The sequence below is a fragment of the Rhododendron vialii genome, chromosome 8a (assembly GCF_030253575.1).
Source record: "Rhododendron vialii isolate Sample 1 chromosome 8a, ASM3025357v1".
NCBI lineage: Eukaryota > Viridiplantae > Streptophyta > Magnoliopsida > Ericales > Ericaceae > Rhododendron > Rhododendron vialii.
This window is the reverse complement of record NC_080564.1, coordinates 15,408,708-15,435,819: the sequence shown is the minus strand read 5'-3', so window position 1 is coordinate 15,435,819 and position 27,112 is coordinate 15,408,708. Positions and strand designations below refer to the sequence as shown.

The following is a 27,112-nucleotide window of genomic DNA, read 5'->3' as shown; positions in this document are numbered from 1 at the left end:
ATTTCACAAGTAAAGAGTAGAAACATGCGCAAAACATGCTTACCGCGGGCTTGCAATTTCTAGAGATAAAGCAAGCGCATTTAGAAGCGAGGCACGGGGTCTGTCTCAGTTGCTAGGGGATTGAAGTTCCGCAGGCAGTAGCCGCAGTACCATGTGACGGAGCACTTTTGGATACCCACATTTAGAAAACAGTTTAAGGGCATAAGTAATCACTCATAGGTGCCTCTTGTGTTTGATTTTCAGGTATAGAGTCCTTTTGTGCATTTTCCGAGTTACATTTTGAAGGGGATAGCATTGCCTTACTTCAGAATTACCCGCCGATCGAACTACTTCGATTGTACAGAGTTGAATATGGGAATAATTGTGTGCAATTTCTGCATGTAAACTATAATAGCAGAACATTATGTGTAAAAAAGAAAGGAAAATATTTGTTTTTTCAATATGCATTTGGATTCTATAAGTAACAAGTCCTTGGCTCTCTCTGATTCATGTATTTGTGCTGACTTATTGAATTTTCACCTTTTTATCTACCAGCTTGAGCTTCCACATTGGAATTGTGTACCTGGGAAGACATTTTTCCTGTTACTGGGATTTATGTGTGTGTATCAGGGTTTTACCTAATTTACCTCCTTTAGGCAAAGTCATCACAGCGCCATTGCCCTACTACACCTTCAACTTGAGGCCTTCCTTTCAGTGATTCTTAGAGTGGGCTAGCTACCACTGACATAGTACATATATTAATTTGACTGCTTCGCTTTTATGCGAGATAAGATTGCCGGCCAGTTTGTTTGTACCTAATTTTGTTCATGTAGTCAATTCCAGGTTATTATAGAGATCGGAAAAGAAGAAGAATGAACAGCAGCAAAATGGATCATTGCAAAACAGAGAGCTATAATTGCGCGCACGATGCAAGGAGACATTGTTGATTATTGTTCATGATGACTCAATCAAGACTTTAAGTTTACAAATCTCAGTAATTACGTTCTCATTATAAAAACAAGTGCACCGGAAAAGCTCAAAATCAATTTCCCGCTCCCTAAAACTTGCTACAACATCAGACTCAAATAAACGGGCACGATGTTTGTACGCAGCACGAGGCAACCCACCTAGTATTTATAAATCCCAATCATTATGCCATGTATGGGAATCACTTGCCCCTCGTTCGTGTTCTGAAATTTCCCCTTGTTATACATATGTTTTTGGGTGAATGCAATTAGTCAAACTCATATATCACCCCATTTAAAACCCACTTAAATGGGAAAAAAACCCACTTAAAGGCCCTGCAACGGAAAAAAGCCCTTATTTTTTAACGAGGCAATTTCAAGCTCAAAAATTATAAATTTATTGAAATCTAAAAATATACAATATGAATTTTATTTGAAAGATCTCATCGAGATATTTTATGTGATACAAAAAAAAATTGAAAATTTATTTTTTATTTATATTATTTTTGAGTTTGAAAATATAAAATAAGCTGCTATTTTTTAAAAAGATTTCTAAAACGGGGCCTTAGAACTCATATAAAACCAATTTACAACCCGATATTTAAGTGCAACAGCGTCACAAATGGGAATTTTATACATTGCTTTTTTAGTATGGAAATGTCATTTCATAGTCAAACGACACTTTTTTAACCAGCAAATAAAGGATTTCCATCACTAAAAATGATACAAAAGAAATTTTTTGTAGTGATACACCATGAAGAGTCATGCACAGACAGTAATACATCAAGGTCCTCACCTATCACTACACATCATGTCACATTTAAAAAAAAATTAAAAAACACCCAAAAATCAGATAAAGAACCAACTACACCCAAAAGAGTCCAACCCAAATAAATAGGCTAAACCCAGCACCTAAGGGACAAACTCAAAACCTAAAAAGCAAAACCCTAGCCCTAATTGCCAGTCACCACCACCGGCCTGTGACCACAACATCCAACAACTCCAGCCACCACTGAAACATCGTCACTGATCGATCATAAGATCATTCAAAGCGGCTAGAGGAGGAAACCGCACCACCATCAGCCGCGTGGAGCACCCTAAGCCGTTAAGCATGACACCATGAAACCGGTTCCACCCAACAGTGGAGCTAGCGGGAAACCACACCCAAAGAACGTTGCCACCTATTGCCGAAACTCCACCATGCCGTTAAGCCCCAAAACCGAATCCACCCAAGAGAAGAAACAGACAGGAGAAATGGCGAGACAAACGAGATCAAAGTCGGAAAGGATAGATGACGATGGAGAAGGGAGGAGAAGAAAGAAGCAAAAATGGCGAGAGAGTAGTCAAACGGCACTTACAAGGATTTCAACATAATACAATGGAGAAAATCTTGCAACCAATCTAAAACAAAAGATAAAATCATGTAAGCAAAGATGGAAAATCATGAAGATTTCTATCACAAGATGAGGTCTACCAGTATGAAAGAGGATGGAAGATAAATGGACCGAATATGCACAAAGATTGGCAAAAGAGTATCATGTAACAACCGACAAAGGAAAAATATATATAGAATCCTTTGTGATATATTGTGTAGCCAATTATTTTATCTGCACATAGTTCATAAAGAAGTCATAGTGAATCAAATGTATTTATATGGAAAATATACAACAGCATCAGTGCATAATAAGAAAGTGACACTGCGGGGATACTAATTAGTCTCCCAAATACGCTTATCCAGGAATTCTAAAACATGTACGGAAGACACTCACTCTCTTAGCATTAAGCACGGACTGCACAAGCAGGAAGTTCTCTTCAATGGTTAGGAAGGTAAGCATTTTTATCTATCAAGATTTCTTGGTGGTAGTTATAATTTTCTGCCAAAAAGGGAGAAACTCTGGCGATGCTTTGGAATGTGATTATGAAGCATGGTGGTTGTAATTGTCCTTGACAGCTAAGGCTGCAGCTTTATACCATGAAGCTGCAGCCATAGCACCCGGGTCTGGAACCGAAGCAAGAATCTCTCCAGATACATATGTCGAACGCCCAGCCTGCATACCCTTCCACCAACTTGATTAGACGTCCATGTAAAACAAGAGAGATAACATGTGCATTAACATGTAACATGAACAATCCGGTAAGAGAAAAAAAAAAAAACAATCTGGTAAGAGAAGTACCTAGTACAATAGATTTCCTTCTACTATAAAAAATAAAGAGACTTTATCAATAACAAAAAACAAAACAAAAAATACAAAATATGAGTGAAGGTCAGTGGACAAGCAATCATCCAACAGAAAAGAATTTGTACTAAAAGTCTAAAAAAATGAATCCTCTTTAGTCTTCAAAATCTGAATGGGTTAATTGGACTGTCTAGACGTACTTTTGTAAACTAGAAAGTTGCCTACATTACTCTAATGACTAATCTCATAATAGGACTCCATGATTATTTGTGCATATATGAAACTTAGTATCTTGAATTTTTCACGTGTATCATAATATACACTACCCAGTCTGTGTAGTTACTCTACATTTATCCAAATATAAATTTATGCACTAAAAATGTAGGAGTATGTTTCTCTACCAGATATACATATTACACAGATACATAGTACTGATTACATACTTCATTATATGTATGCAATGTATCTGTGTAACTATATCGAATGATTGGTCTGTGTAGATAGTTCCAAATGTGAATATACAACTATGCTGGTGGGTGAATAAAGTTAGACTTAAATAAATAGGTTGGATGCCGTATGAGACATTATCCAAGTGCGTGAATAAAGTTAGACTTAAATAAATAGGTTGGATGCCATATGAGACATTATCCAAGTATCATGGACACAAACAAGAAACACGACAAGGTACTGAAGGACACAACACCCTGACTATACGTCTAAACATATGCACTCTACACAAGTAAAAAAATTGAAATTATATGGAGTGAATTTTTTGAGTCGTGACATAACTCCGATTGAATCAGGAAACATAAATTCTCAATGAATGAAAGACCTAAATATCCTTCTCATAATCCAAAAGAAACTTGTATAAGGAATAGATATCATTTCAAAGGAAAAACTAGGCAATCCAAGCGTGAGTAGCACAGACTGAAAACGAGACACGACACACACACAAACACACTTATACACCAAGTCACCAATCTTTAAAGAAGCATGGAGACAACATGACACGCTCCATATGTGTGTTGGCAAATTTACATGTGCATGGCTTTTTTAGTCGCACATATTGGGGGCACGTTGTGGACGCATTAAGGAGATGTTAGGAGGTCAGAATATTCTTTTAGAAAGCTGGGCTAGACTAAAACTTGCCATGGATGCTTAGTTTATGAATACTTACCTACTGTCACTTGTTTCTGATGTATTCATAGTGTTGATATCAGTTGTGTTCTACTATATCCCTAATATGAGAGAATAAAATTTATGAGAGTAATGAATTCTACAAAATTAAAAGTAAATTATATTCAACGTGTCCACTAACATGCCAGTGTCCTAATTTTGGGAAAAATAATTGTTAGAAGCCTCTAGGCAGTCTAGTGTTATTAGCCGAAATTTATAGGATGTCATTCTTATTGAATAACATATTTCTTTCGTCCATCTAATCATGTATACCTCTAAAATGCATCATCCTAGGAGGTATCACATCCAGTAAATTCTTCCTAATCCAATTAGAAGAAATCTCATCTCAGTTTTTCACTCTATCCAGAACAGCACATAACCTCCCAGATGTCTTCTAAGGCAACTCCCACCATCTCCTATTTGGAAGCAATTAACTACCATAGTGGTTTGAAACTTCCAAGCCAACTCACACATCTCATCCAACTCCTTGTAGTGATGGTCCCAAGAATTAGAAGAAAAAGGCACAGGATAAATAGAAACAAGAATCTCACTTGAGCCTGCATGTGTTTAGTGGACTCAGCTCCAGCCAAGGCTGCTTCAGATGAAAGAACAAAAGCATCGACAGGATCATCTCCCACACTTAAACGCTGTTTGTGAAATTATATATCAATAGCTAAGGAAATACAGATTAAATATTGCTATAGAAAGGGGTGAACAAGTTAACTATCATGGTGACCTCTTTAAGAACTGAAGAAGCAGGAATGAGGGCATCTAACAATGTTCGATAGCCTGCACTAGCCCCTCCATATTTACTAACTGCAGCAATGGCAGCTTCAAGTGCAGCAGCCCCTATCCCAATGAAAAATCAAGTTGTCATTTTAGCGAGAAAGGGAAAAGTTTGGCAAGTTTGACAAACAGAATCATCTTACATTCCACTGGTGCAATAACTGAATGGCTAGTTGCCTTCAACTGTGCGTACGCAGCCTTACAAAAAATACTATATCTGTTTCAAAGGAAAATGCATCGAATTACAACTACGAAAACATGGCAAGCCAGTGGGAAAACATAAACTTCAAGGCTGCAAGTCAAAATGCAAGTCGTACATGATTCCACTTGTTCCTCCCATAACTCTTCTGATAGAGGATCCAATTTCATTCACAGTTTCTGCAGCATCATTTAGGGGATAACTGTAGAACAGGATTCAAGAAATTAAAAAAAAAGGCCACATACGCGTATATCATGACAGAGTGCCAATGTTTGTAAAGCATCAAAAAAATTACTGCACAATAGGACCGTCTAAAGAAAGAAATAAAGAATTGAAAAGACAAAAGGAGACGTGTAGCTAATATCATACATCATTTAAGAAATTCAACCACCTCATCATGCTGCTAACCCTGCCATAGCATTATCACCAACTCCATGAGTGATGGAGGAAACAAAACCATATTGGGTTCATGGTTTGTAAATGCAATGAAGGCCAACAGTCCTTTTGAACTTGACTACATAGTTTATATCAAAATAGAGAATACTGTTGGTCGTATGCATGCTTTCTTGGCAATTCATGACTCATGAGCTTCCAACCAAGAGTAAACTTGTCTACGCTATTTTCAAAAAGATTGTTTCAGTTGTGAAGCTAAGTCCCACACCACTCGGGTATGGAAGCAAGGAGCCACATGAGGGCACCCTCACTTCAAAGTTAGCTTTTTGGTTGATTTCTACCCAATAACATCAAGTATATGGTATACTGACGATGTGCCCCTGTGTGTAAGGCCCTTTCCTCAAAGAGGTCGAATGGTTCCTGTCCCATTCATACTACTGTTGGTAGCTGTGTGCCCCTAATCTGCACGCGGCAGGCTATTTTTCATGGATCCGCCATGCTGGGTGGAGCACCCGTGTTTATTGGTGTGAAACTGCAACTTCTGGTTGAACAAAGCAAGGTTTACAGCATGACTGCTTATAACTTTTAATTTCTTACTTAAATGGAACAACCGCGAGGAGGGAGTGGTACCTGGACCATAGTAGATTGAAGCATATGTATGAAGTTTATTCTAGTATACCGAAACATATCGAAAGTCGATCATAGATCTTATACATTGGAAAAATCCTTTTTGTTATTAGTAATAATAGACTAAGGAGGGGTAAAAGAATAACCAGTCTCATAAGCATATCAACAGTCAATCACCCCCGAAAGAGGGAGGAAGGGAGACAAAGTAAATAGGGGTTCCCCAATCAAAACATAGGCTATAGGCTATAGCCCATGCCTCGTCTTATTCTCAGGCAATTGGCCTTCCATTTGGCTCTATACACATGCATGCTCTATTTACAAGGAGTTCAAAGCCTTATTTGACTATCCATGGCTTTGGACCATAAATTCCATAAGAAAAATTTATGGGGCAAACATTCTGACTCCTTTTCATACAAACAAATGTGTTGAAAACTAACTATTTGATGTATCGCCAAAACTGCATTTGAATTTGGATCCATATCCATTTATCATCTATTTTTAGGTTGTGTTTGACCCAAAGACATACACATGAACCCTATGTCACATGAGCAAAGCTACCCGTGTTGACGAGACACAGGTATGGGTACATCTGTTTCAAAAGCGACACGACTGTTCTTTTGTTTTTATTTATTTATTTATTTTGTAGAAACAAGCAACGAAGAGAGTACAAGAAGTAAGAGAGATTCAGCCTGTATTCGAAGAATCTAAAGTAGATCCAAGAAATAGGATCTCCATAACATCAATTTGAAAAGAAAATCCTTAATAATAGACACAACAATGGGGAAGGTGAACCACCATCACCATTACCGCTTCGCGTCTCTCTCTGTCTGTCTCTTGTTCTTGCTGAAATTTGAACCATCAATTTTTCCTTCCCTTTTATTAATTAATAGCTCCATTATGTGCATGTATTGCCAAAGGTAAGGTTTGTCTCAAATCCTCCCCCACCCATACCTCCATCACTTGGTGATTACAGGGCAACTGTTATTTTAGTTGTTGTTTCATAATTAATAGCTGTAAATCAACTTAATTACTGCATAGTGTTGTTTTTATTCGGGCTGATCTACTATACACAATCTTCCCTTTGCTCTTAAGTATTTGCCTTTGATTGGGCTCTCTAACATACTCATGAATTCTGATGTATATCTTTCGATAAAGTTTTTGGCCTTATTTTGCTTATCTATGTTCTTTATCCATCAATCTGATATCGAAACCATTACTAAGCCTTAACTATTCACTCATCTTTAATTGTAGAAAATGTTCAACAAAATTTACAACACATAACCCCTTCTCCGTATCCAAACATCTCATTAGTTGCAAATGAGTTCACAAAAACAAATAAAAACCTCATTATGATGGTCCTTCGGAGCTGTATAAAGCTCGTTTAATTGCAAGGGGGTTTGTTGAAGAATATGGGGTTGTTACAAGGAGACCTTTATCCCCATTGCGAAGATGACCATTGGTCGTACTTTCATCTATGTGACTGGTATGTGCACTAGTGGTCTCTCTTTAAGTTTGATGTTCATAATGCATTTCTTCAATCTTAGTAAAGAGCTTCAAATCTGATTCTACACTACATATGATATTCCATTCCGACCCTCGCTAGCTCTTCGCTTGGTTGTACAAGGAACATGCCCGAGGGGGCTACTACACTCCCTGCGCACTTGCATTGCCATCTGAGCTTTGCTACCACTTCCAAAAGTTTGTCCTTGAGGGTTTTCTAGTGCTTCTGGCCTTATATGTCGTATGGATTATAGTCTTTATGGTCTCAAATAATTTCGTCATGCCTGGTATGAGCGATTTGAGTCTGCTACTCTCGAGATTGATGCCCAACCTAGTATACATGACTTAGCTCTTTTACTTTGACGTACTCCTACTGGGTTAGTCCTCCAGTTGTAGATAATCACTAGTTCTGACTCTACTGCCACTAGTGAGTGGAAACTATGTCTGTTTTGAGATTTTGAACTAAACATCTGAGTTAGCTCTGTTATTTTCTAGGTATCGAAGTGGCTTCATCTCCTAAGGGATATTTTTTTGCCTTAGACCAAATATGCATTTGATATTCTCCATCACACTAATTCCCTTGCCAAGGTTGGTTATACTCCTATTGAATTGGATGCTAAGTTCTCAATTTCTGACGTCTTCTACTTGATGATTCCACGGAGTATTGTGAACTAGAGGATTGTTTGGTATATCCTACAGATATTGCTTAAGCAGTCAACATTGTCAGCACATCTGCCCCCTCGCTCTGCCCATTCGACTACTCTGCTTTGTATCCTGAGATATGTTTCCAGTACCACCAGTATATACTTACTACTCTCCTCTACTTCTCTCCTCTACTTTGAGCTCAACTCTAGGAATTTATGGCGATGCTGGTCAGGTTGGTGATGATATCTCAGATTGAAAAAAATCTAGTTGCTGTGTTTTTCTTGTGCACTGCCCCTTCAAATGAGTTTTGGGGATAAAATATCCTTAATTGATTTCATACTATTACTAAAGCTTAAGAATGTGAACTCCGAATTATCTTCTTATAACCTATCACCTTAGACTATCAATTAGTCAATCTATTACAGAACATGCAATATATTCTTTCTTTCTTTTTTTTTTAAAGAAAAATTAGAAACAAACAAAGTTAGAAGAAGAATATAAACATACTGCTTCTTCATGTCTTTAAGAATAGCTGTTGCACCTCTAAACATCTGTAAAATGTGAAGAATCAGATAAAGCATAAAGCTTACCATGCATCTACAAGGTCTAGGGATAACCATATAATGTAACCAAGAGACTTACGGTTGACCCACAGTCACCATCGCCTACTTTGCTGTCCCATTCATTCAAACTATCCATGAGATTAATGACTGCACTGGCAGCTGCTTCAATAGCCACCTCAAGAGTATGGCCTTGTTGAGTTAATTGTTGAGGTCGACTAAATGACTAATCAAAAGCAAAAACTTATCAAACAAATCGCATATAATATTATGTCTGCCTTCATGGTATGTCATTGCTGTACACCATGCTCATTGCTCAACAGGTTTACATGATGGCACACCAAAAGAAGAACACAACTATTTTGGCACAGGAAAAATATCTGTATCAGTACACCAAGTTGCCCTTACCATTCTTAAAGTTTTCTCAATTATCCATGGTAATGATGAATGAGAAGTAATGTTTAAAGAACATCACTACCACAAGAAAAAAAATTATCATACTACAGATGGCGGCAATAGTAGTTCGATGAATGTTTCACGAGTCCACATTTCTGTGTTACCTATGTATCAGACTAGTTAAAGTTAATGTGGGCCTGAGAAATTTAACAAGCAGCTATTGGTTTAAAAGCAAAGTCACTCTTGTTCGAGTTGTTTTCCTGTTTTATGCCTGTCCACTGGGAAAAAAAAAGCCATGCTTAGAACTTCAGCACATCTACGCTTTAAGAAAGCAAGCCATTCAAAAAAAATTCAGACCTCTGTTGCTGCCTAATACTCAGATTTCCCCTGTTCAATTTTAGGTAGGGGTGGACCAAACCTGATTGGCAATGATTATTCATCTATGGCCAATTTAAGAACCTAAATCTTGTTTACTTCTTTGGGATAGGTGCATTCAAAATTCAGGTACTTAGGTCTCATAATAGGGTGAAATAACCAATTGCTTAACTTTCCAATATGTGCCAGCTGCAACAGCAATGCCGAAAACAATTCATACTAATCAAATCAACCCATTCATAAATTATATTGGAAAACCCAACAGTATGAGCAATATTAACCCAGAAAACGAAATTATTTTATGATCAAATCACTCTACTTAATTTTGCTACTCAACATACCTCATCATTGGTTGTTGAAAGAGAAGGTGGAATAGGAACAGGAATCTTGGCTGGTGGATGATTACCTGAGTGGAAATGCAATTATTGAGTTCTTTGGCCAATGGTGTTTTCTAAAAATAACATCCTTCCACAAGAATGATAGTGAAAGGTGAGAAATTATTCCAGTTTAAATCCCCATGCAATATAGACCTTTAAATGCAATGTAACCTGTTGTGTCACTCAGGACCCTAGAAAAAGGGGAGCGTGGACAAAGGAAAATAATTCAACACAATCACAAACCATCAACACCAACAGGCCAATATGGAGCCTTGGTTGCGGCATCCAAGCGTTGCAGAACTCCTTGATCCGCCTTCATTACAGAAATGGAAAATCCTGCCCAGGTAAAAGAATCAGAAAATATATTCCATTTGATAGAGTGCACTTGCAAGCTCCACGAACCTGCCATATCAAGAGAAGTCATAAATGACCCTGTATACACTCTATCAACAGCAAGCCCATGTTCCAGCTGCAACCTAGGAACCGCTTTCCCAGCAGCAATCATCAGCTCCATTACAGGGGTAGCACCTAATCTAATACATATGAAAGTACCAAACAGTCAACTTCTAACTAAGGAAAGATTACCTCAGATCTAAAAAAAATAACTATGAATTTTAGAATACAAAGAAACAAGGAATGATTGGGCGTAAGTTTCCTTGCCATGATATTTGGCCCCATCAACAGTCTAACTTACAAATGCACAAGGGAATAGATACAATAGCTTATGGACAGGCCTGAATTTTAATTCTCAAGTATCAGACCATGCTACTCAGAGAACACACAAAGAGCCTAAAGGAGGAAAAACAGATATATATCTCCCCATTCTTATCATAGTGAGTCTCCAAATTATGCTCTTCAAACCTGAACTGAAAGTGCTTTGTGTACGTTTTAGTGTTTGAGAATGGACACCTATGACCCCAAGTGCCTGGTCCTGAAAAAAAATATTAAAGTAAGATACGTTACTACACCTGCTGGACATGAATCGAGCATGTTTGACAGCGTTAAGTGTCTTACACGAAAAAAGACATTTCTTTTACATGTTCGCTGCCTCAAAGTCACTGGGATAAGGCAAACCCTCCGAGAAATACAATGATGCCTAATATCGAAATATTGGATCGTGCAGCAACAAAAACACTCTGGTATAACCCACGACTAGAACTAGTGAGCCTTGAATAACATACAACTACAGTTTTTACATCCACTACAACGGTATGCAACTCCAGAAAGGCTTGCGATTGAGGAAATTCCGTCCACCGAACACCTCCTTCTCCTTGTCTAGCCATCTTCACCCAACACCTCCTTCTCCTTGTCTAACCATCTTTCCCACCACACCAAAGCTCTTCCCTTCCATCGCAATCGTGTGCAGATATGGTTCAGCCTCTTCAATTCGCCCACCATCACCTCTGCTCAACTTCAAAAAACTTATCTTCGAGGTGTCAGTTTGGTTGAGCCGCCACAAACACGACATGGGCACAACATGTTTAGAAGGCGAAAGGACATGGTATGGGCCAGCACGACACGACACAAGCACTTAGGTGGGTCGGGCTGGGCCATTGTTTTGGGGCACACAACATGGAATACAATAAAGCACAAGCCAAGAATGACACAAGCATGGGTATATTAATTCCATTTATGTATAAATGAGATTGAATAGTTAATTTGATTAGATGAAAATAAGATTCGTTCTTTCTAGATAAAGTAAACTAATTAGTTGCGAAGCATTGACTCTTTTACTTCTTTATCATCACAAATGTACAATTCATTATGTGCAATTCAAAAAGTGATAAATAAAAAATGCCAAGCAATGATAATAGAAGCAAAAAATGGGCATTTTAATTTTATTATGTTATTCAAGCCGTAGCTACTGGGCAAAATTTTTTGTTTCAATGTTTAGAAAAATCACATTGGCTGATTTGCGGTTTTTGTTTATGTGTTTATATTTTTGGCTTCGCAGAGCCCGATTATGCATGGTAGGCCGCCACGACATACCCATGGGCTGAGCTGGGCCTAGAGTATTTAAGCTCGATAGGGCCTACAAAGCAGGGATACGGACATTAAATATACGGATACCACACAACACTGATACAATATTTTGCTAAAATGTAGAACACAAACACCATGAGGATGCGTTCAACTATATACAATAAAAATGGTTTCTTATACATATATATCACATCAGGCATCTGTTTACATGCCCACTTGTATCATGGATAAGATAAATAAGTTATGAAGAATCTAAATTGATATGGGACTCAAGAAGTCCTTAAAATATGCGGCAATAGAATGGATAGGAGTTCTCAAGAAATTCTTCATAAAAAAATTCCCTACGTATTTTAAGTGAATTTAAATATGATTAGTCATAGCAATTATTATTTTTGTCAACTTTGTACTGTTTCCTCCTAGACATCAAAGAAGTGTAGGACACGTGTCGGAATTAAGATATTTACTTTTTGATTATGGAAAAAGAAAAAAAGAGTATCAGACACCTGTCTCACAGTGTCAGTTCGGTGTCCGACAGACATGTCGCCTTGTTATAGGCATCCATACTTCTTAGGGCAATGACATGACAAAAATGTGTTGGGCTAGGCGCAACAAGAAGGCAATTTAGGCATGAAAATAAAAGGGTTGGTCTGCATGACACAGCCCATTTGACACCTTTAGCTCCTATGACTTGTTCAGCGTTTTGTATTTGGATGCTAGACACTAGTTTGAATACAAAAAACTGAAACCCAACATTTTTTGTCCATTAGGTGAGATTAATCAGAATTGTAGTCGAAATTACTGCTACTAGTCCATAGAGAAGAGATTAATTCGAATTTAGTCAAATGTCGAAACTTTTTCGTCAACCACTTGCTACCGATCCGAAACAAACATAACGGAACAAAAGATTGCGAAGAAAGCGATGGTCGGAAGAGTTTGGGGTCTTTTTGGTAAGGAAAGAGTTGTTTGTCTGAAGGATTTCCATGGCTAGGGCTTAAATCGCGAGGGAAGAAGATTGTGTTTGGAGTGGTGGCACGTAACTAGGAGTGGCTTGGATAGGGTTTTGCTAGGAAGGGTTTGGACAAAGCACCCATGTCGTCTTGACATGGTAAGGTAAGGGTGCATGTGTGGGTTGGATGCGCATGTTTCAAAGCAGACTCGGGCATACAAATTCTTTTAGCCTTCTTTAAAGAAATAAGCAAAGAAGAAGATTGGGTATGTGTTTCAACAAACCTCAAGTAGATCCAAGAAATAGAACCGCCATAGCACCAAATTTGGGAAGAAAATCCACATATGATGCAGATCTACGGAATGCTAACCACCATTGGCATAGTAGAGGGGAGAGAAGGAGACGTAGAGAGGTAAATGGGGATGGACTCGCCTCTCTGGGTGTTTCACACCATCATTTTTCTTTCTACTTATTACAAACTAACTTAATTATGGCAGATTGATTTTTAATTTGGGTTAATCTACTGTACACATACTTCCCTTTGCTTTAAGGTATGGGCTTTGATTGGGATCCTTGCATGCAAAAATGTACATTTTGATAGACTTTTCTGTCTTGGTTTATCTACGTGTATTGTCCATGAATATTATTGGGCCATCTCTATTTGCTCATCTTTATATGGAAAAACTGTAAAAACTAATCATATCGTGGATTCCCAAATAATTTCAATCCTTATCTACGTATGATCCATTCTAAAGTTTGAGGTGTCCAACCACTAGGTACACACCAGCACACGATATACCCCAGTCTGCACTCCGGGGAACGTAGGCTGCACTATACCCGCACCCAATCAACATAACTTAGGTGGGAGGCATTACCGAGTGAGTGCGTTGTGCGTGATAGAAGATGTGAAGCACAGTCCCACATCACATGGGTCATCACCTGGGTTTGGAAGAATGAGCAATGTATAAACGGGAGGGCACTTCAAAAGCTACCTTTTGGAGTTGAGGTCTACTCAATACCTTCAGACCACACAAATGCCCCATAAGTGTATGTTTTCTCTCTTCAATAGATATTGTCACTTCCACCTTACTGATATCCTTTCAAACCTCTGAATATTTAGATGTAACTAGTGTTGAAAGAACAGCTCCATAAAAGGCAGAAAGAAGAGATCTACGAACACAAACTGAAATATGGAAGCATTCCATTAATCCAGCAATTTTGTTTGATAAAGATGAATAGTACAGATAACAACATCCAGTCCTCATCCAGGAGATTCGTTTTTCACTCCTATATATGCAACCTTAAGGAAGGATTAAAACTCTAATCCGAGTTCAAGTGGAGCTTTTCAACACAGAGTTGCGATGTGGGAACAAACTAAATGGAGTAACCATGCAATTTCATGGAGCCTTTGTAACTCTATCAGCTACATTGCAAACTAGGGAAAAGATATATGTGCACCTACCCATTAATCATGAGCACCACTCTACACCCCCTTGTGATCGGAACGTAGCCAGTTTCCTGAAAACATAACATGGGAAAATTATGAGATTTCAAATTGACATGGAAACAGGAAACTAGAAATAACCTTGGTAGAAAGCTTATTTACACCAAACTAGGGAAAATAACAAGGGAAAGAAGTAACAGCAAATAACAATAATAAGACATAACAAGAAAAAAAACATAAATAAACAAATAAATAATCTTGCCTTCAAAAGCATCCATATAAGCATGTTACGATCAAAATTTTCAAAGGCGAAAGCTTAAGGCGAGGCCGCTGACCTCTCATGAGACAAGGTGTATGCCTCAAGACATCAGCCTTTGGCATAAAAACCTAGTGCATTAATAGACCCAAAGATAAGAATCGATTCTTCTGATGCGTACGCATATGTCATCTAGACGAAAAAGGTGTGAAAAGCGTACAACTCCGTACGGCTCTAAAGGATGGCGAAGGCCTATGTGGTTCAAATTAACACCCAGGAGCGTTTTTGCTGTGCCTCACCTCGAGGCGAGACCCAGAATTGCCTTAGAAAACATCAGTTACGATAGTAATGAGGACAAGGGGATTCCGTGACAGTTAAGATAACATGATTACACAGATGTCCACTGTTGCATAATTCTCCTGTATCAAGAAATAAATGGCATGTGATCAACACATACCTCCCAGCACTCCTTAATATTGAATTGAATTTTCAAGAGAATAAGTGTTTCTTTTTCAAAAGGTGCTAACAGTGGCACAACCTTGTACACGCGAAATACAAGGACAAAACAACTTTACAAGACCCAAACTGCCCTCAAGTATCCACCCAAACCGCTCTCAATTACAGCCATCTAGCTGTAATTGGTATATCTGGGTTTGAGACCCTTCGGTGTATGGGCTTGGCCCAATGGGTGTTTTTGGGGGCTTTGCCCTAATGGGTGTTCTCCTAGGTTGGTTTCTTGCTAACCTAGGGATTGGGTCTCGGGTGGGCAGAGGATAGTTCTTAACTTAGTTTAGGATTTGACGTCATCATCCCTTCTTTTAATCTTTGTATCATTTTCAAAGATTAATAAAATTTTCTTTTGCCGTTCAAAAAAAAGTATACACACAAAAATCTATGAAGAAGGGAAGAACCTGCCTAAACCAACAAAACAAGGGAGAAAAGGCCATCCTTTGAAAACCGTGGAGCATTTCTTTCCTTCACATGTTCTCTATTTGTCTCTCCATATGCTCCACACAGGATAAAAACAGGAGCCGCTTCAACTAATTTTACCGAGAATAAAACAAATGGGCAGCTTCAAATGTAGTGCATAAAGCCGAACAAACAAATCTATATGTAGCATGATAAAGAAAAGCCATTGCAAACAAAGAGAAATTGAGGTGATGAGATCATTCCGATCTGTATGGCAACCTAAACAAAATACTGTTACAACCTATAAGCCGACTTCAATTTTCCAGTATTATTCAGTAAGAGGAAAATTAACATATTTATGTAAAACACAATTTAAAAGTCAATTCTTCATGTTATGAATAATACAGAAGCTCTATGCCACCGTGGTCCCGAGCCGAATGTCATACACGAGCCGAAAGAAGCATACTAGAGATGCGGGAATCCATCAGAGGTCTCATTTTTCTGGAATTTACAATGTCAGAGTCGACCAGAATCAAAAATGATCTGATAAAGTTACCGGGAAGAAAATACATCAAACCGAATTACATGATACCAGGCTTTGGAAGGATTTGCATGCATCCAATGTGCCAAGAAGTCTTTAGGAGATGCTTTCTTGATGTTTGACATTCAAATCATGGTTTACATGACGACTGATAATGGTTGCGTAGTGTATGCACAATAGGTTCATTGGAGTACTATATTTACCAACAAATGATGGTTAACTTGTGAATACAATCAGCTCATGAATGCAGTATCTCTACATGAAGAGTCAAAACTTATTATCATGGCAGCCGAGACACACCACAAAACTTACAATTATTGCAGGCTCTCATGTTCTAAATCTATTCCACAGCTTGACAGTAGATTGCTACATTTCTGAGTGTTGGACTATAGATCCCCAACTAGAAAAAAAGGACTTTAAGCATCGAGTTTGTGATAGCTAGTACGGGAATGTCTCTTTCCCATCAAAGCCCTTTAGAGTAGGAGAGCGTGGTGAGATAGGTAGTTAAGATAGTACACACAGGCTTTTCAGCCTCCGCTTGCTGTGGTTCTTCCTACTTAACTTTTTGCTCATGAAGGAGTTAAGTTAAAACCATTACCTCTGCATAAGGGTTTTAAATAGAGACCATTAAGTATCATATGGGCCGTTACCTAACGGGATTTTGGACCTCCGATACCATTATTTACCATTTTGGTATTTACTGTACTTCTTATCATGGTTCTATTAAGTTTCCAATTAATTAATAATATTATGGAATGACCCCTACAAATAATGTGTAAATATTAAAGGAATCGAATTAGAAAGGAGACAGGTGGCCAGAAGAAGATAAAGCGATTAAGGTGAAGCAAAAGTATCTCATCCTGAGTTTCATACTGGTGACAGTATCTGCTTAAGAACATGAGAAACCACATTATCCACAGGCTGAAGGTCAGCCATAGCAGCGCCTGGTTCCCCATGCTGAAAAAAAAGGAAGTGAGGAAAAATAGTTAATAAGCAATTAGAAGCGCTATTCCATTAAAAAGGCAATTGCCAACAAAATATGGAGAAGCTAACTACCATCTAGACAAGAGTATCAGAAACAAAACACATTTAAGTTGTGAAAATCAGCAGATTATCAAGTACAAGATACTATTTGAACAAATGAAGTTGGCTCAGTGCCTACAACAGCTGGGATAACATGTCTCATAAACATGTACTTACAATTCCGAGGCCAAGCTCCATCTTTCCAGGGCCTAGACGGTCTGATGTAACCTGACCTGGGAGTGTACAAACAGACAGTGCAACACCCATTGTTCCCACCATTTCAGATGCAAGTTTTGCTTCTGCCACAACGTCAGCAAGAGAAAGACCCGCAGCAGCAGCAGCTCCGGCAACCTGCTTTGTACAAACCAATATGATGAACAAAGATCATGAAAAGTGAACATGCTTAAGAATGATGTGGATATGTGGTTTCTAGAACCAATCGAAATTTATCAAGGCACCAAACTCAATGAAAGATGAGAAAGATGCATATTGGAAAGGTGGTTTCTAGAACCAATCAAAATTTATCAAGGCACCAAAATCTCCAGAAGAAGTGAAAGACAAAGAATGGTTAAAGGAAAATAAATACGAAAGGCTAGAGCTTATGCATACTAGAAGCAGCATTCACATACATGACCGAGAGAGAGATCAAACCTTATGAACAAGAATAGTCCCAGCCAAACCTCTTCGTCCAGCTATGCCTCTAGGTGGTGGCAATGCACAATCATCGCCAACAATTACCATCTAACAAGCAGCAAAGATAACATAGCACATTGATAATATATCAACTTAACAATATTTATCAAACTTCCATCTTTTTCTCTCTTTTTTTTCTAGAAAAGTCATCACCATTTTTTCTGATTATGTATGCAATATAATATTTGGAATGGTACGCGTACCTCTACTTTATAACCTTCAGACTTTGCTTGCTCAGCAGCCAAACCAAAATTTAATCGATCACCAGTATAATTCTTCATGCATAATAAATGAGGAAATATCAACTTAACCACTGAATAACCCATAATTCAATTGAGATCATATTTCATGCAGTGATAAAGAGCAAACTCACAACTTCCCATAGGGATTATATGATATCATTTTGTCACAAATCACAATCTTCGCTATTATCTTCCTTCGCTAAATGAAAAGATAACAAAGCACTAAGAATGACTGTTTCATTCAAAAAGAAACTACAATTCATCCAACTTCTAGGACATTGGTCTTTTGATGGTGCTTAAACAATGGCAGCCCCACATGAGCCTGGGAAAGGAACAGCTCCATAAAATACACATCTGGGCTCAATTTTGTAATGTTCCGTTAATGCCTTCTTATTAATATTATTTCCTACTTATCAAAAACAAAAAAATTGTAATGTTCCCTTGGAAATGTGGACCAAACATGGGATTGAGCGATATTGCTAGTACAGTGGGAAAGCCTCTACATGCTGATCAGATGACTAAAAATTGTTCCCTTGGAAATGTGGACCAAACATGGTATTGAGCGATATTGCTAATACAATGGAAAGCCTCTACATGCTGATCAGATGACTAAAATTTGCACAATGTTGAGCATAGTAAGGATCCGTGTCGAGGTCAATGTGGAGGATGTCTTGCCTAATGGCTTTGAGCTTCTATTATCAATAGCTCAAGATTTGATATAAGGTCAGGTACCCTTGGAAGCCTATTTACTGCGATGTACTCCTTCCGTTCCTACTGATTAGTCCATTATTTCATTTTGAGATGTTCCAAAATGTTGGTCCTTTTTTTAAAGTGGAAGTAGAAATTTCATGATTTTCCAAACGTATCCTTGATAAGTGAATAATAAGTGTTACCAAGTAGGTAGAATATAGGGGCAATAAGGAGAAGATGTCATTAAATTTATAGGTGCAATCATTACATGTCAACTTGAAAAGTTGGAACTCCCAAAATGGACCAACAATAAGGAACGGAGGGAGTATGCAAGTTCTTTAGAATAAAACTTGCGTGGGTTTTGGTACTATATCTGATTTCTTTTTTCTTCATATCTGATAGATAAATACCCGTTTAAGGATCTGCGATCCCCATTTGGGGCGAGGATGGAGGATAAAAAATTTTCCAACCGGGCCTCATTTGACTTGTCATACCCACCCCGTTGCCATCCCTACCTTTTGACTACCTCGGACCTCATTTGACTTGTCATCCCTACCCCTTGAAATTGATACAGCCCCCGAGGTCCCATTATAAGAAACCCAACACATCCCTAACCTCTGGGGTGTAAACCTCATAAGCATGTGCCTTCTATCTTGTCGGACACTAAAGGTGTGACACCTGTCCTTCGCAAATCGGGCCTCAGTCCCAATATATCATACTAACCTCATAGGTTTGCAACCTTCTCATGACCAGCCATTGAGAACCTTCCACCTGTCCTCAGTCCTGCTGGATTTTAGACTATCTCTCACCTAAAAATAAAAGACCCTTGTCATGGTCCAGCATACGTCGTGCCAGCATACAACACATAGCTCTTACCCACACAAAACAGAGCTCTATTTGGTCTCTACTGCCACCCTCTCTCTCTAAGGTCTGTCTTGGGCTCTCTACTCCACCTCCGACAGCCCAAGCCTTCAGCGTCTTGCCGAAATCTCAAACTGACCCTCAAAGGCCTGAAATACTAGATGAGCTTAAGGAAATTCTGGCCAATCCCTGAAGGGAAACTGTTGATTTTGGGGGAAAAAAGGAGAACCCAAAAATAGGTTTCTCTCTCTCACATTATATTTATATGGACAAATGTACAAGTACAAATATACCCCTATGTAACAAATACATACTCCCTCCGTCCCTTATTTAGAGTCAAGTATTCAATTTTGGGCTGTCCCTTAATAAGTGTCCATTTTGTAAAGTTAAGTGGGTAAAAGTTGGTGCATTGTCTATTTTGTCCCTAAAAGTAGATTCCATTTTGAAAAGTTAGTGAGTAAAAGTGTAATGATGATGGGTAAGTAGGGAAAGTTGAGGAAAAAGTTGATGTGAAAAGTATAATGATGATGTCTTTTTAATAAGTTGGAGTTACGAAGCAAGACACTTAAAAAAGGACGGAGGGAGTAATAAAATAAACCCTAACTTAACACTTCCCCTCAAGTTGGTGCAAAGATATCTATCAAGCCAACTTGAACACAATGCGGTGAAAAATCTTACTACTAAGTCCTTTCATAAATATATCAGCTAACTGGTCCTCAGATTTTCCAAAAGTATTCTGGATTGGGTTAATAGATTTTTCACTAATCAAAAATAAATAAATAAATAAGTTCTTTGGCAGTGTTACCTTGACAATGAGGAGACATCCCATGAGACCAGTTACAGCTCTTATTCCCTAAAATTTAATCAAATTAATATATGGCAAATGCAGAATGAATCAACTGCAAACACGGAGATGTAAAATTGGAGTGGTCTGTTTGTTAGCTTAAGTAACAATAAATCATACAGCGAGAATTGAATCAACAGGTGGAGAGGCAAAAACATCTCCACAAATAGCTGCTGTCAACATCCCTTCCCCCACAAATCCAGCATGAGCAGGCTCGTGACCACTACCTCCGCCTGTTAAGAGCAAAAGATTTGAGAAAGAGTTCATGGAGATAGAAGTTTATCATTTGTTTGTGAGAACAGCACAAAGATAATGTCCTGTGTAACATGCCAAACTCATAATGAAAAGGGGTGGAAAACATGCAAAATTGTCTTCTTTTTCATAAACATGCAAATATTTAGGAAATCAATGTAACATGTATGACACGTTTTAATAACCTCATACTTAATTCTGTCTTCACCCCAATGCAAGGATCAAGTGGTCCAACATCCAGCTTATGGCAAATGCATGAAGATAAGAAACTAGCACTAGTACTAGTACTAGTAAGCACAAACAACTTAACTAGGAGTAGGAACTGCTCTTCATTGTCAATTGTGTCAGTAGTAACAACAAAATTCCACATTAAAGAAGAAACCAAAACATGAACTGAAACTTTATGGGGTCTCAGACCTGATATAACTGCAACTTTGTCATATGTTGTACGTGAAACATCAGCACGTAGCACAACCTTAACCTATATTTTTATGACGAAGATGTCACCACAAATGCACATAAAGCAAATAACAACATGCAAACATACACAAATTGGATTGAAATTACCTCAGGAAAACCATCCAAGTACTGCAAGCCAGGATAAGTTTCTACAAGACCCTCAATGAACTCGGTCACTACATCTGTGACCACAGTAATGACAGTTAATTACTTTTCTGAAGAAACAGAGTGATCAAAGAAATTGCTCAATGTCAGATATAATGCTATATAAAAGGTTTCCCAAATCAACAAGAAAAAAAATTCAAACTGTCAGGTCGGAGGTACAAATCATTCATTTATTTATTTGTGTTGCCTCATTAGCCAAAAGCAAACAGCCTCTAGTTTGTTAATTAAGAAGTTTCAGAAATTAAAAGGACAACAATTAGGGTTTTAAATAAAGGCCGTTATGTATCGTATTAGCTGTTATTGTAACGGGATTTCAGACCTCCAAAATCATTCTTACTTACATATCGGGCGATATATGGCCGTATCACCAATACTATTATTATGGTTGCCAATTCCCCGATTTAAAACCCTGACCACCATCCATTACTTTCCGGATTGTTAGGTGGAGAGCAAATGGGGGATTCAACTCACACTGTTTTTAAGTAATCGTAAAATACATATCTGGGTTGATTAACTGAGAGTCAGAAAACAAGAGGACAACAAGCTCTGAATTTTATTTTATTTTTTACCCAAAAAAGCTCTCGTTTCCGATCTCTTATTTTATTTTATATCGCAATATCCCCGGCAACCAAACAGAAACTCCACAGTCAAATGCATTATGCATGCAAGTATACAAAAACGATCACGATCAAATCAATTACACGGACGGAAAAAATGTGGTTTACTGATATTTTGAGTCGCAGGATTTAAGAAAATGAAATTCATCCAGGAATTCAAGCAGAAAAAAAAAAAAACTAATGCAGAGAAAGAGAATGGTATACCATACCATTAGGGTCATTGATGAGTTTCTTCGCTTGGAAAGCCATGTGAATGAGTTTGTGGCGATGCAGAGGGTCTGGCCTTATAATACAACTGCACTCTCTTGAATTATTATCGAATAATATTGCAACTACACTCTCTTGAATTATCGAAGACAGACAAAATTAAGGAACGATTAGAAGATCACTAAACCCTTGCTTTGGAATTGGAGATACGCCAGACCAGAGAGAGGACTTTCGTGCTGTATTAAGCGGGAGGGGGGGGGGGGGGGGGGGGGGGGTGTTTGGTTTCGATGGTATGGTGCTTTGTCCGTACTCCAAATAAAACTGGAAAATTGCAATTAAAGTCCCTGAGGTTTCCTTCGGATAGATTTGACCTCCTGTTATTTTATTCTTTTAAGTTTAAAGTGCATCAATCCGGCCCAGAAATGTGCACTACCAGTGGTCAGGGGGTGGGAATTCCAGACGATAGACACGACTCTTAACATGACACGAAGTTAGAGGGTTTGAATCGATTATTTTTTGACACGAACAAAAATATGGCACGACTCTCCAACATGACAATTAAACGGGTCAAACGTGGATTTAACTCGCGTAACTCGATAAGAACACGAATAATTGTTTAATTTTTCGTGTCCACACGTTAACCCGAAATGACTAGATTCAAACACGACACGATTAGTTTTCTTTTGAATTTTCTAATTCGTAGCAGATTTAATTTCTTAATTTCATGCTTGGTTAATATGTATAGAAAAATATCAATAGAATTATGGAAAAACAAGACATGCATATTATTATAGGAGACTCATTATATATTATTTTTCCAAAATCAAAACCAATTGAATATCTAATTTCCTAATCGCTTGAGTTTACATGCTAAAGGGTTCAAAATTAATTAAATTAATCTAGACTTATTGAATTTTTTTCAATTATTTAGGCCTAATATTTTAGTTTAAAATTTATATAGACTTATTTAATAGTTGTTGGTGCTTTTTTATTATTTTAGATTAGATGAAAATCATACAAAACAATTTAATTTTGAGACATATGTCTAATTGTGGCTTAATGCATTTTTTCAATGTCATGATTTGCCTGATTTTATCATTTCTGAGATTATGATGATATTGAAAATGTCTTCAATTTTTGTTAATAATTTAAATAGGTGGTTCATGCACAACATTAGAAAGTATATAATTTTATGTAAATATTAGATAGATAAAAGGGTGTTAATAGTGTTAATCCGAACATGACATGATTTTAAGCAGGTCGTGTTAGTGTCAAGATATTTTACACATTTAAATTAATAGATGTTTTGACACGTACTCGAAAAGACACGAAACCCAAAATGACAAGATTGGACACGACACGATACCCACCCCTACCAGTGGAGGAGACCTTAGAGTTTGATGATTGGAACATATCATTGATTGTGATATTAATCTTACAAAGGATGTGATGCCTCGTAGCCAGGGAAAAGACCCGTGTTGAGGCTGTTGTGACTTTAGGGCTTGATGGGATGGAAAAGACCCAAGTAAAGTTGTGGTCACGTTGCTTGGTGAGTGTACGTAAGTTTTGATCTATAAGTAATACTTCTATCTTTCTTGTACTAACCAAGCTAGCGACTTCCCTAAAGTACCATCACAAAAGAACTCTAGTGTCTTTAGGGCAAATTACCTTTTCTTCATGTCAATAAATTATGACCCTACCTTGAAAAAGGCCTTTTTAAAGTCGTGAAAACATCAAAGCTCATTGAAACTTCATAATTAAGTGTGCTCATTCTAGAGCAGTCCTAGGATGGGTGACCTATTGGAAAGTCTATAGAGCTTGGGCGGCCAAAGAGGACAATATTGTACAGGGCAAGAGCGGGCTATTACAGATGGTATCTGTAACGCCCCGAATTTTGGGTACGTTAAATAGACAATTTTATTGGAACTTCAAAATAGAATCTGCTCATTATTACATCACAACCTCTATAAGAGTACTTTCATTACAAAAGGGAGGGAAATTAGGGTTCCTAACTACAGCTTCGCCTGCTCCTCCATCCTAGCTAGCTCTTTAGCTCCAAAAGCTTCCAATGTGTAGAGTTCACCATGTTCATCTATAAGGTCTGACACATTATATCAGCGTCGCCACCAATATAATATGTCAGGGTCACCAAAGATAACACCGTGAGCTACAAAAGCTCAATAGAATAATTCGTACCCACTAACCCTTAACTTACAAGCAAAAGATCATAGTTTGACAATTTTCACATAGTACTTGCATATCTAACGAATAGTTAACAATGACACATCCATATTCACTATTCACTATCGTTGGTGTCCATGATTTCTGAGTTTCTCCTACGCGTCATTTCGTAGACCGTGTCACAGGTTTCACCTTTCATTAACCAAATCAACATTTTCAAAATCGTCATTTTACACACCCAACCTCGGTTCCGCCGCGCCGGTCTCTCGAGTATCCTCACAATGGTTCCGTCGCACCGGGTTCCCATTGGCACACAAAATTTGCATTGGCTCCTCTCCGCGGATAACCAAGCCACATTACCAACGAGGCTACCACGTCCGGCCCCGTTGGCAATCTTCACAATGGGCTACCAAGTCCGGCCACATTGCGATTTTTGCAATCCACACGATGGGCTACCAAGTCCGGCCACATCGCGGTTTCCATACACACAATGAGCTACCAAGTCCGGCCACATTGCGGTTTTCGCAATCCACACGATAGGCTACCAAGTCCGGCCACATCGCGGGCTTTTATACAAACAAAGGGCTACCAAGTCCGGCCACATTGCGGTTTCAAACATGTCTTGTCATTAACATACCCTAGGTGTCATGTCTCTAACTTTCTCAATTTTTGTGTCTCGTTTTCATGCATAGACTCCGCAGTAGGACTTTTCACATACATAATCATAAATTATTCATTGTAATCTTGAAATTAAACTAGCAAGATCATCCAACTCTATATTACTTTATCATGCTTACATTATCCTAGAATTCACATAATCATGCTCAAACTTTAAGCACACAACCTAAACCATAGTGTCACATAGACGGACACCTTTGGAGTGGAAAACCACTTATGCTTTATCACATATCAAACAAGTAATCCAAGTAATCATGCTCATAACCATCTTTAAGATCAAAATACGAATACTTTCAATCAAGTTGTATTTCCAAAATCCATTCTTTCTTTCTTTTGGGGAAGTTCAAAACATCATATGTTTTTTTGGAAATAAAATCGGAATATTCAACATACTCCCCTTCCTTTTCAAATCTTTCGTAAAACACTTTTCAAGTTCTCATGTATTTCAACATACAAGCGATAAATCATATAGTCTAATTAGTCTTAGAGTGCAAACCTACCGTTCTTTTGGGCGGTAGTGACGACAACGTAAAGAAAGTTGGCTATCGAACGGAGTAACTTCCTACGAAAAGCTTGCGGTAGCTTCAAAAGAGAACGGCTTCTCTCGAAACTAGATCTTGGCTAAGCTTCTAAACTTTTTGGATCAAAAGGGTGGTGGAGTGGCGGTTTGGTGGCGGCCTAGGACGAGTTTCTTGAACAACTCAAGAACAAGGCAAGAATAAGCAAGAATACAAGAATTTCTAGAGAGAGAAGTTGGAAGGTGAAGGTGTGAGTTGAAAGGTGATTGAGGGGTCCTATTTATAGAAAAATTCTTGGCTCCTCCTCTCTCCTCTTGGCCGCCCCCCTCTCCCTCTTTATCCCATGGATTTTGCCCCATGGTCATGTCCAATCAAGCTTGAAAGCATGCCAAGCCTTCCATGACTTGTCTTGTCCAATCTTTTTAGGCATAAGGCAATAATACTAACTAGGATCTTATGCTTTCTAGGTGAATCTAGGTGATTATGGCAAGTCTTACAAGTCTAAGGTAGGGTTTGATTAGGCTAAGGTATAGCCTTCCATGTATGGTCAATCCTAGTTTAGGTTTGTAGTCAAAATCTAAGGTAATAAGAGCTAGTTCTAGGATGATTAAAGGCTAGGATTCAATGCTAGAATTGACTAGAAATGGGTTGTCTAGTCATAAATAGGCTCAAGGCTAAAGGGGTAGCTTGGAGTGCACAACACACAAGCACACACCTCACTCACTCTCTCTCTCTCTCTCTCTCTCTCTCTTTCTCTCTCTCTCTCTCTCTCTCGGCCTTTCTCATTCTCTCTCTCTCTCTCTCTCTCTCTCTCTCTCTCTCTCTCTCTCTCTCGTACCATGCTATATATATGTGTATGTATATGTATATGTATATAAAAGTGAGAAAGACTAAGGGTGGTTAGGTCCAAGTAGACTTATGAGGCTAGGAAAGAGTAATGATTGTAGTCAAGGCTTGATGACTAGTTATTGTCCAAATGGATAACACTTTCCCTAACAATCATTCATATATATATATATATATACTAGGTACACTTAGGTCCAAAAAGTCCTAATAGGTCTAGGTAGGTCATGATTAAGGGTTAAGTTTCCAAAGGTAATCCTATGGACCAATGGTTAACCATTTCCTAGAAAGTGATCCTAGTCATGATTACACTAAGTCATGAGTGCTACTTTTGGAAGTATCATGATGATTATCTTTTTCCAATGGTTCTTAAATGCTAGGGAAATGTAACTAAGTCAATTGGTACTTGGTTTGCCTAACTAAATGGTTGGAAACAAAACCTATTACCCAAAAGATAAGAATTTCCCTAACAACTATCGTTCAATGGGTAAAGAGAAAAGATACACTTGGAAGATGTAATGATGAGGAATAAAGTCAAGAATTGACTAGTCATGAAAGTGAAATGATTACATCCTTTGGTCCAAAAGGTTCATAAGGTTTAAAGA

The 27,112-nt window shown here is 38.1% G+C and overlaps 1 protein-coding gene across 4 annotated transcripts; it reads right to left on the bottom strand.

Moving 5' to 3' along the window:
- Positions 1-2,479: 2,479 nt before the first annotated feature.
- Positions 2,480-22,547, bottom strand: LOC131335987 (putative 3,4-dihydroxy-2-butanone kinase). Of its 4 annotated transcripts, XM_058371584.1 has the most exons (21): positions 22,419-22,547; positions 22,290-22,384; positions 21,407-21,480; positions 21,257-21,320; positions 20,708-20,820; positions 20,549-20,596; positions 18,154-18,225; positions 17,909-17,998; positions 17,435-17,608; positions 17,108-17,191; positions 14,547-14,602; positions 10,558-10,688; positions 10,399-10,491; positions 10,120-10,184; positions 9,090-9,233; positions 8,955-8,998; positions 5,401-5,484; positions 5,227-5,300; positions 5,034-5,146; positions 4,849-4,944; positions 2,480-2,992 (listed from the first exon to the last, which is right to left on the bottom strand). In XM_058371584.1, exons 2-21 carry the CDS (start codon positions 22,327-22,329, stop codon positions 2,861-2,863), a joined length of 1,791 nt encoding a protein of 596 aa, XP_058227567.1. In that variant the 5' UTR covers positions 22,330-22,384; positions 22,419-22,547; the 3' UTR covers positions 2,480-2,860. The 4 variants fall into 4 exon arrangements, with proteins under 4 accessions (XP_058227567.1, XP_058227566.1, XP_058227568.1 ...); XM_058371583.1 differs by having other exon boundaries at positions 22,290-22,543; XM_058371585.1 differs by having other exon boundaries at positions 2,480-3,011; positions 22,290-22,537.
- Between the last annotated feature and the right edge of the window lie 4,565 nt (positions 22,548-27,112).

What these genes read in the sequence shown, in the direction of transcription:
- LOC131335987 (XM_058371584.1), bottom strand. Translation starts at nt 22,329, where the DNA reads ATGGCTTTCCAAGCGAAGAAACTCATCAATGACCCTAATG. An exon ending in GACTTCTCTTGATATGGCAG is followed by an intron (nt 10,492 to 10,557) that starts GTTCGTGGAGCT and finishes TTACCTGGGCAG; the next exon opens with GATTTTCCATTTCTGTAATG. An exon ending in CTAAACACATGCAGGCTCAA is followed by an intron (nt 2,993 to 4,848) that starts GTGAGATTCTTG and finishes AAGGGTATGCAG; the next exon opens with GCTGGGCGTTCGACATATGT.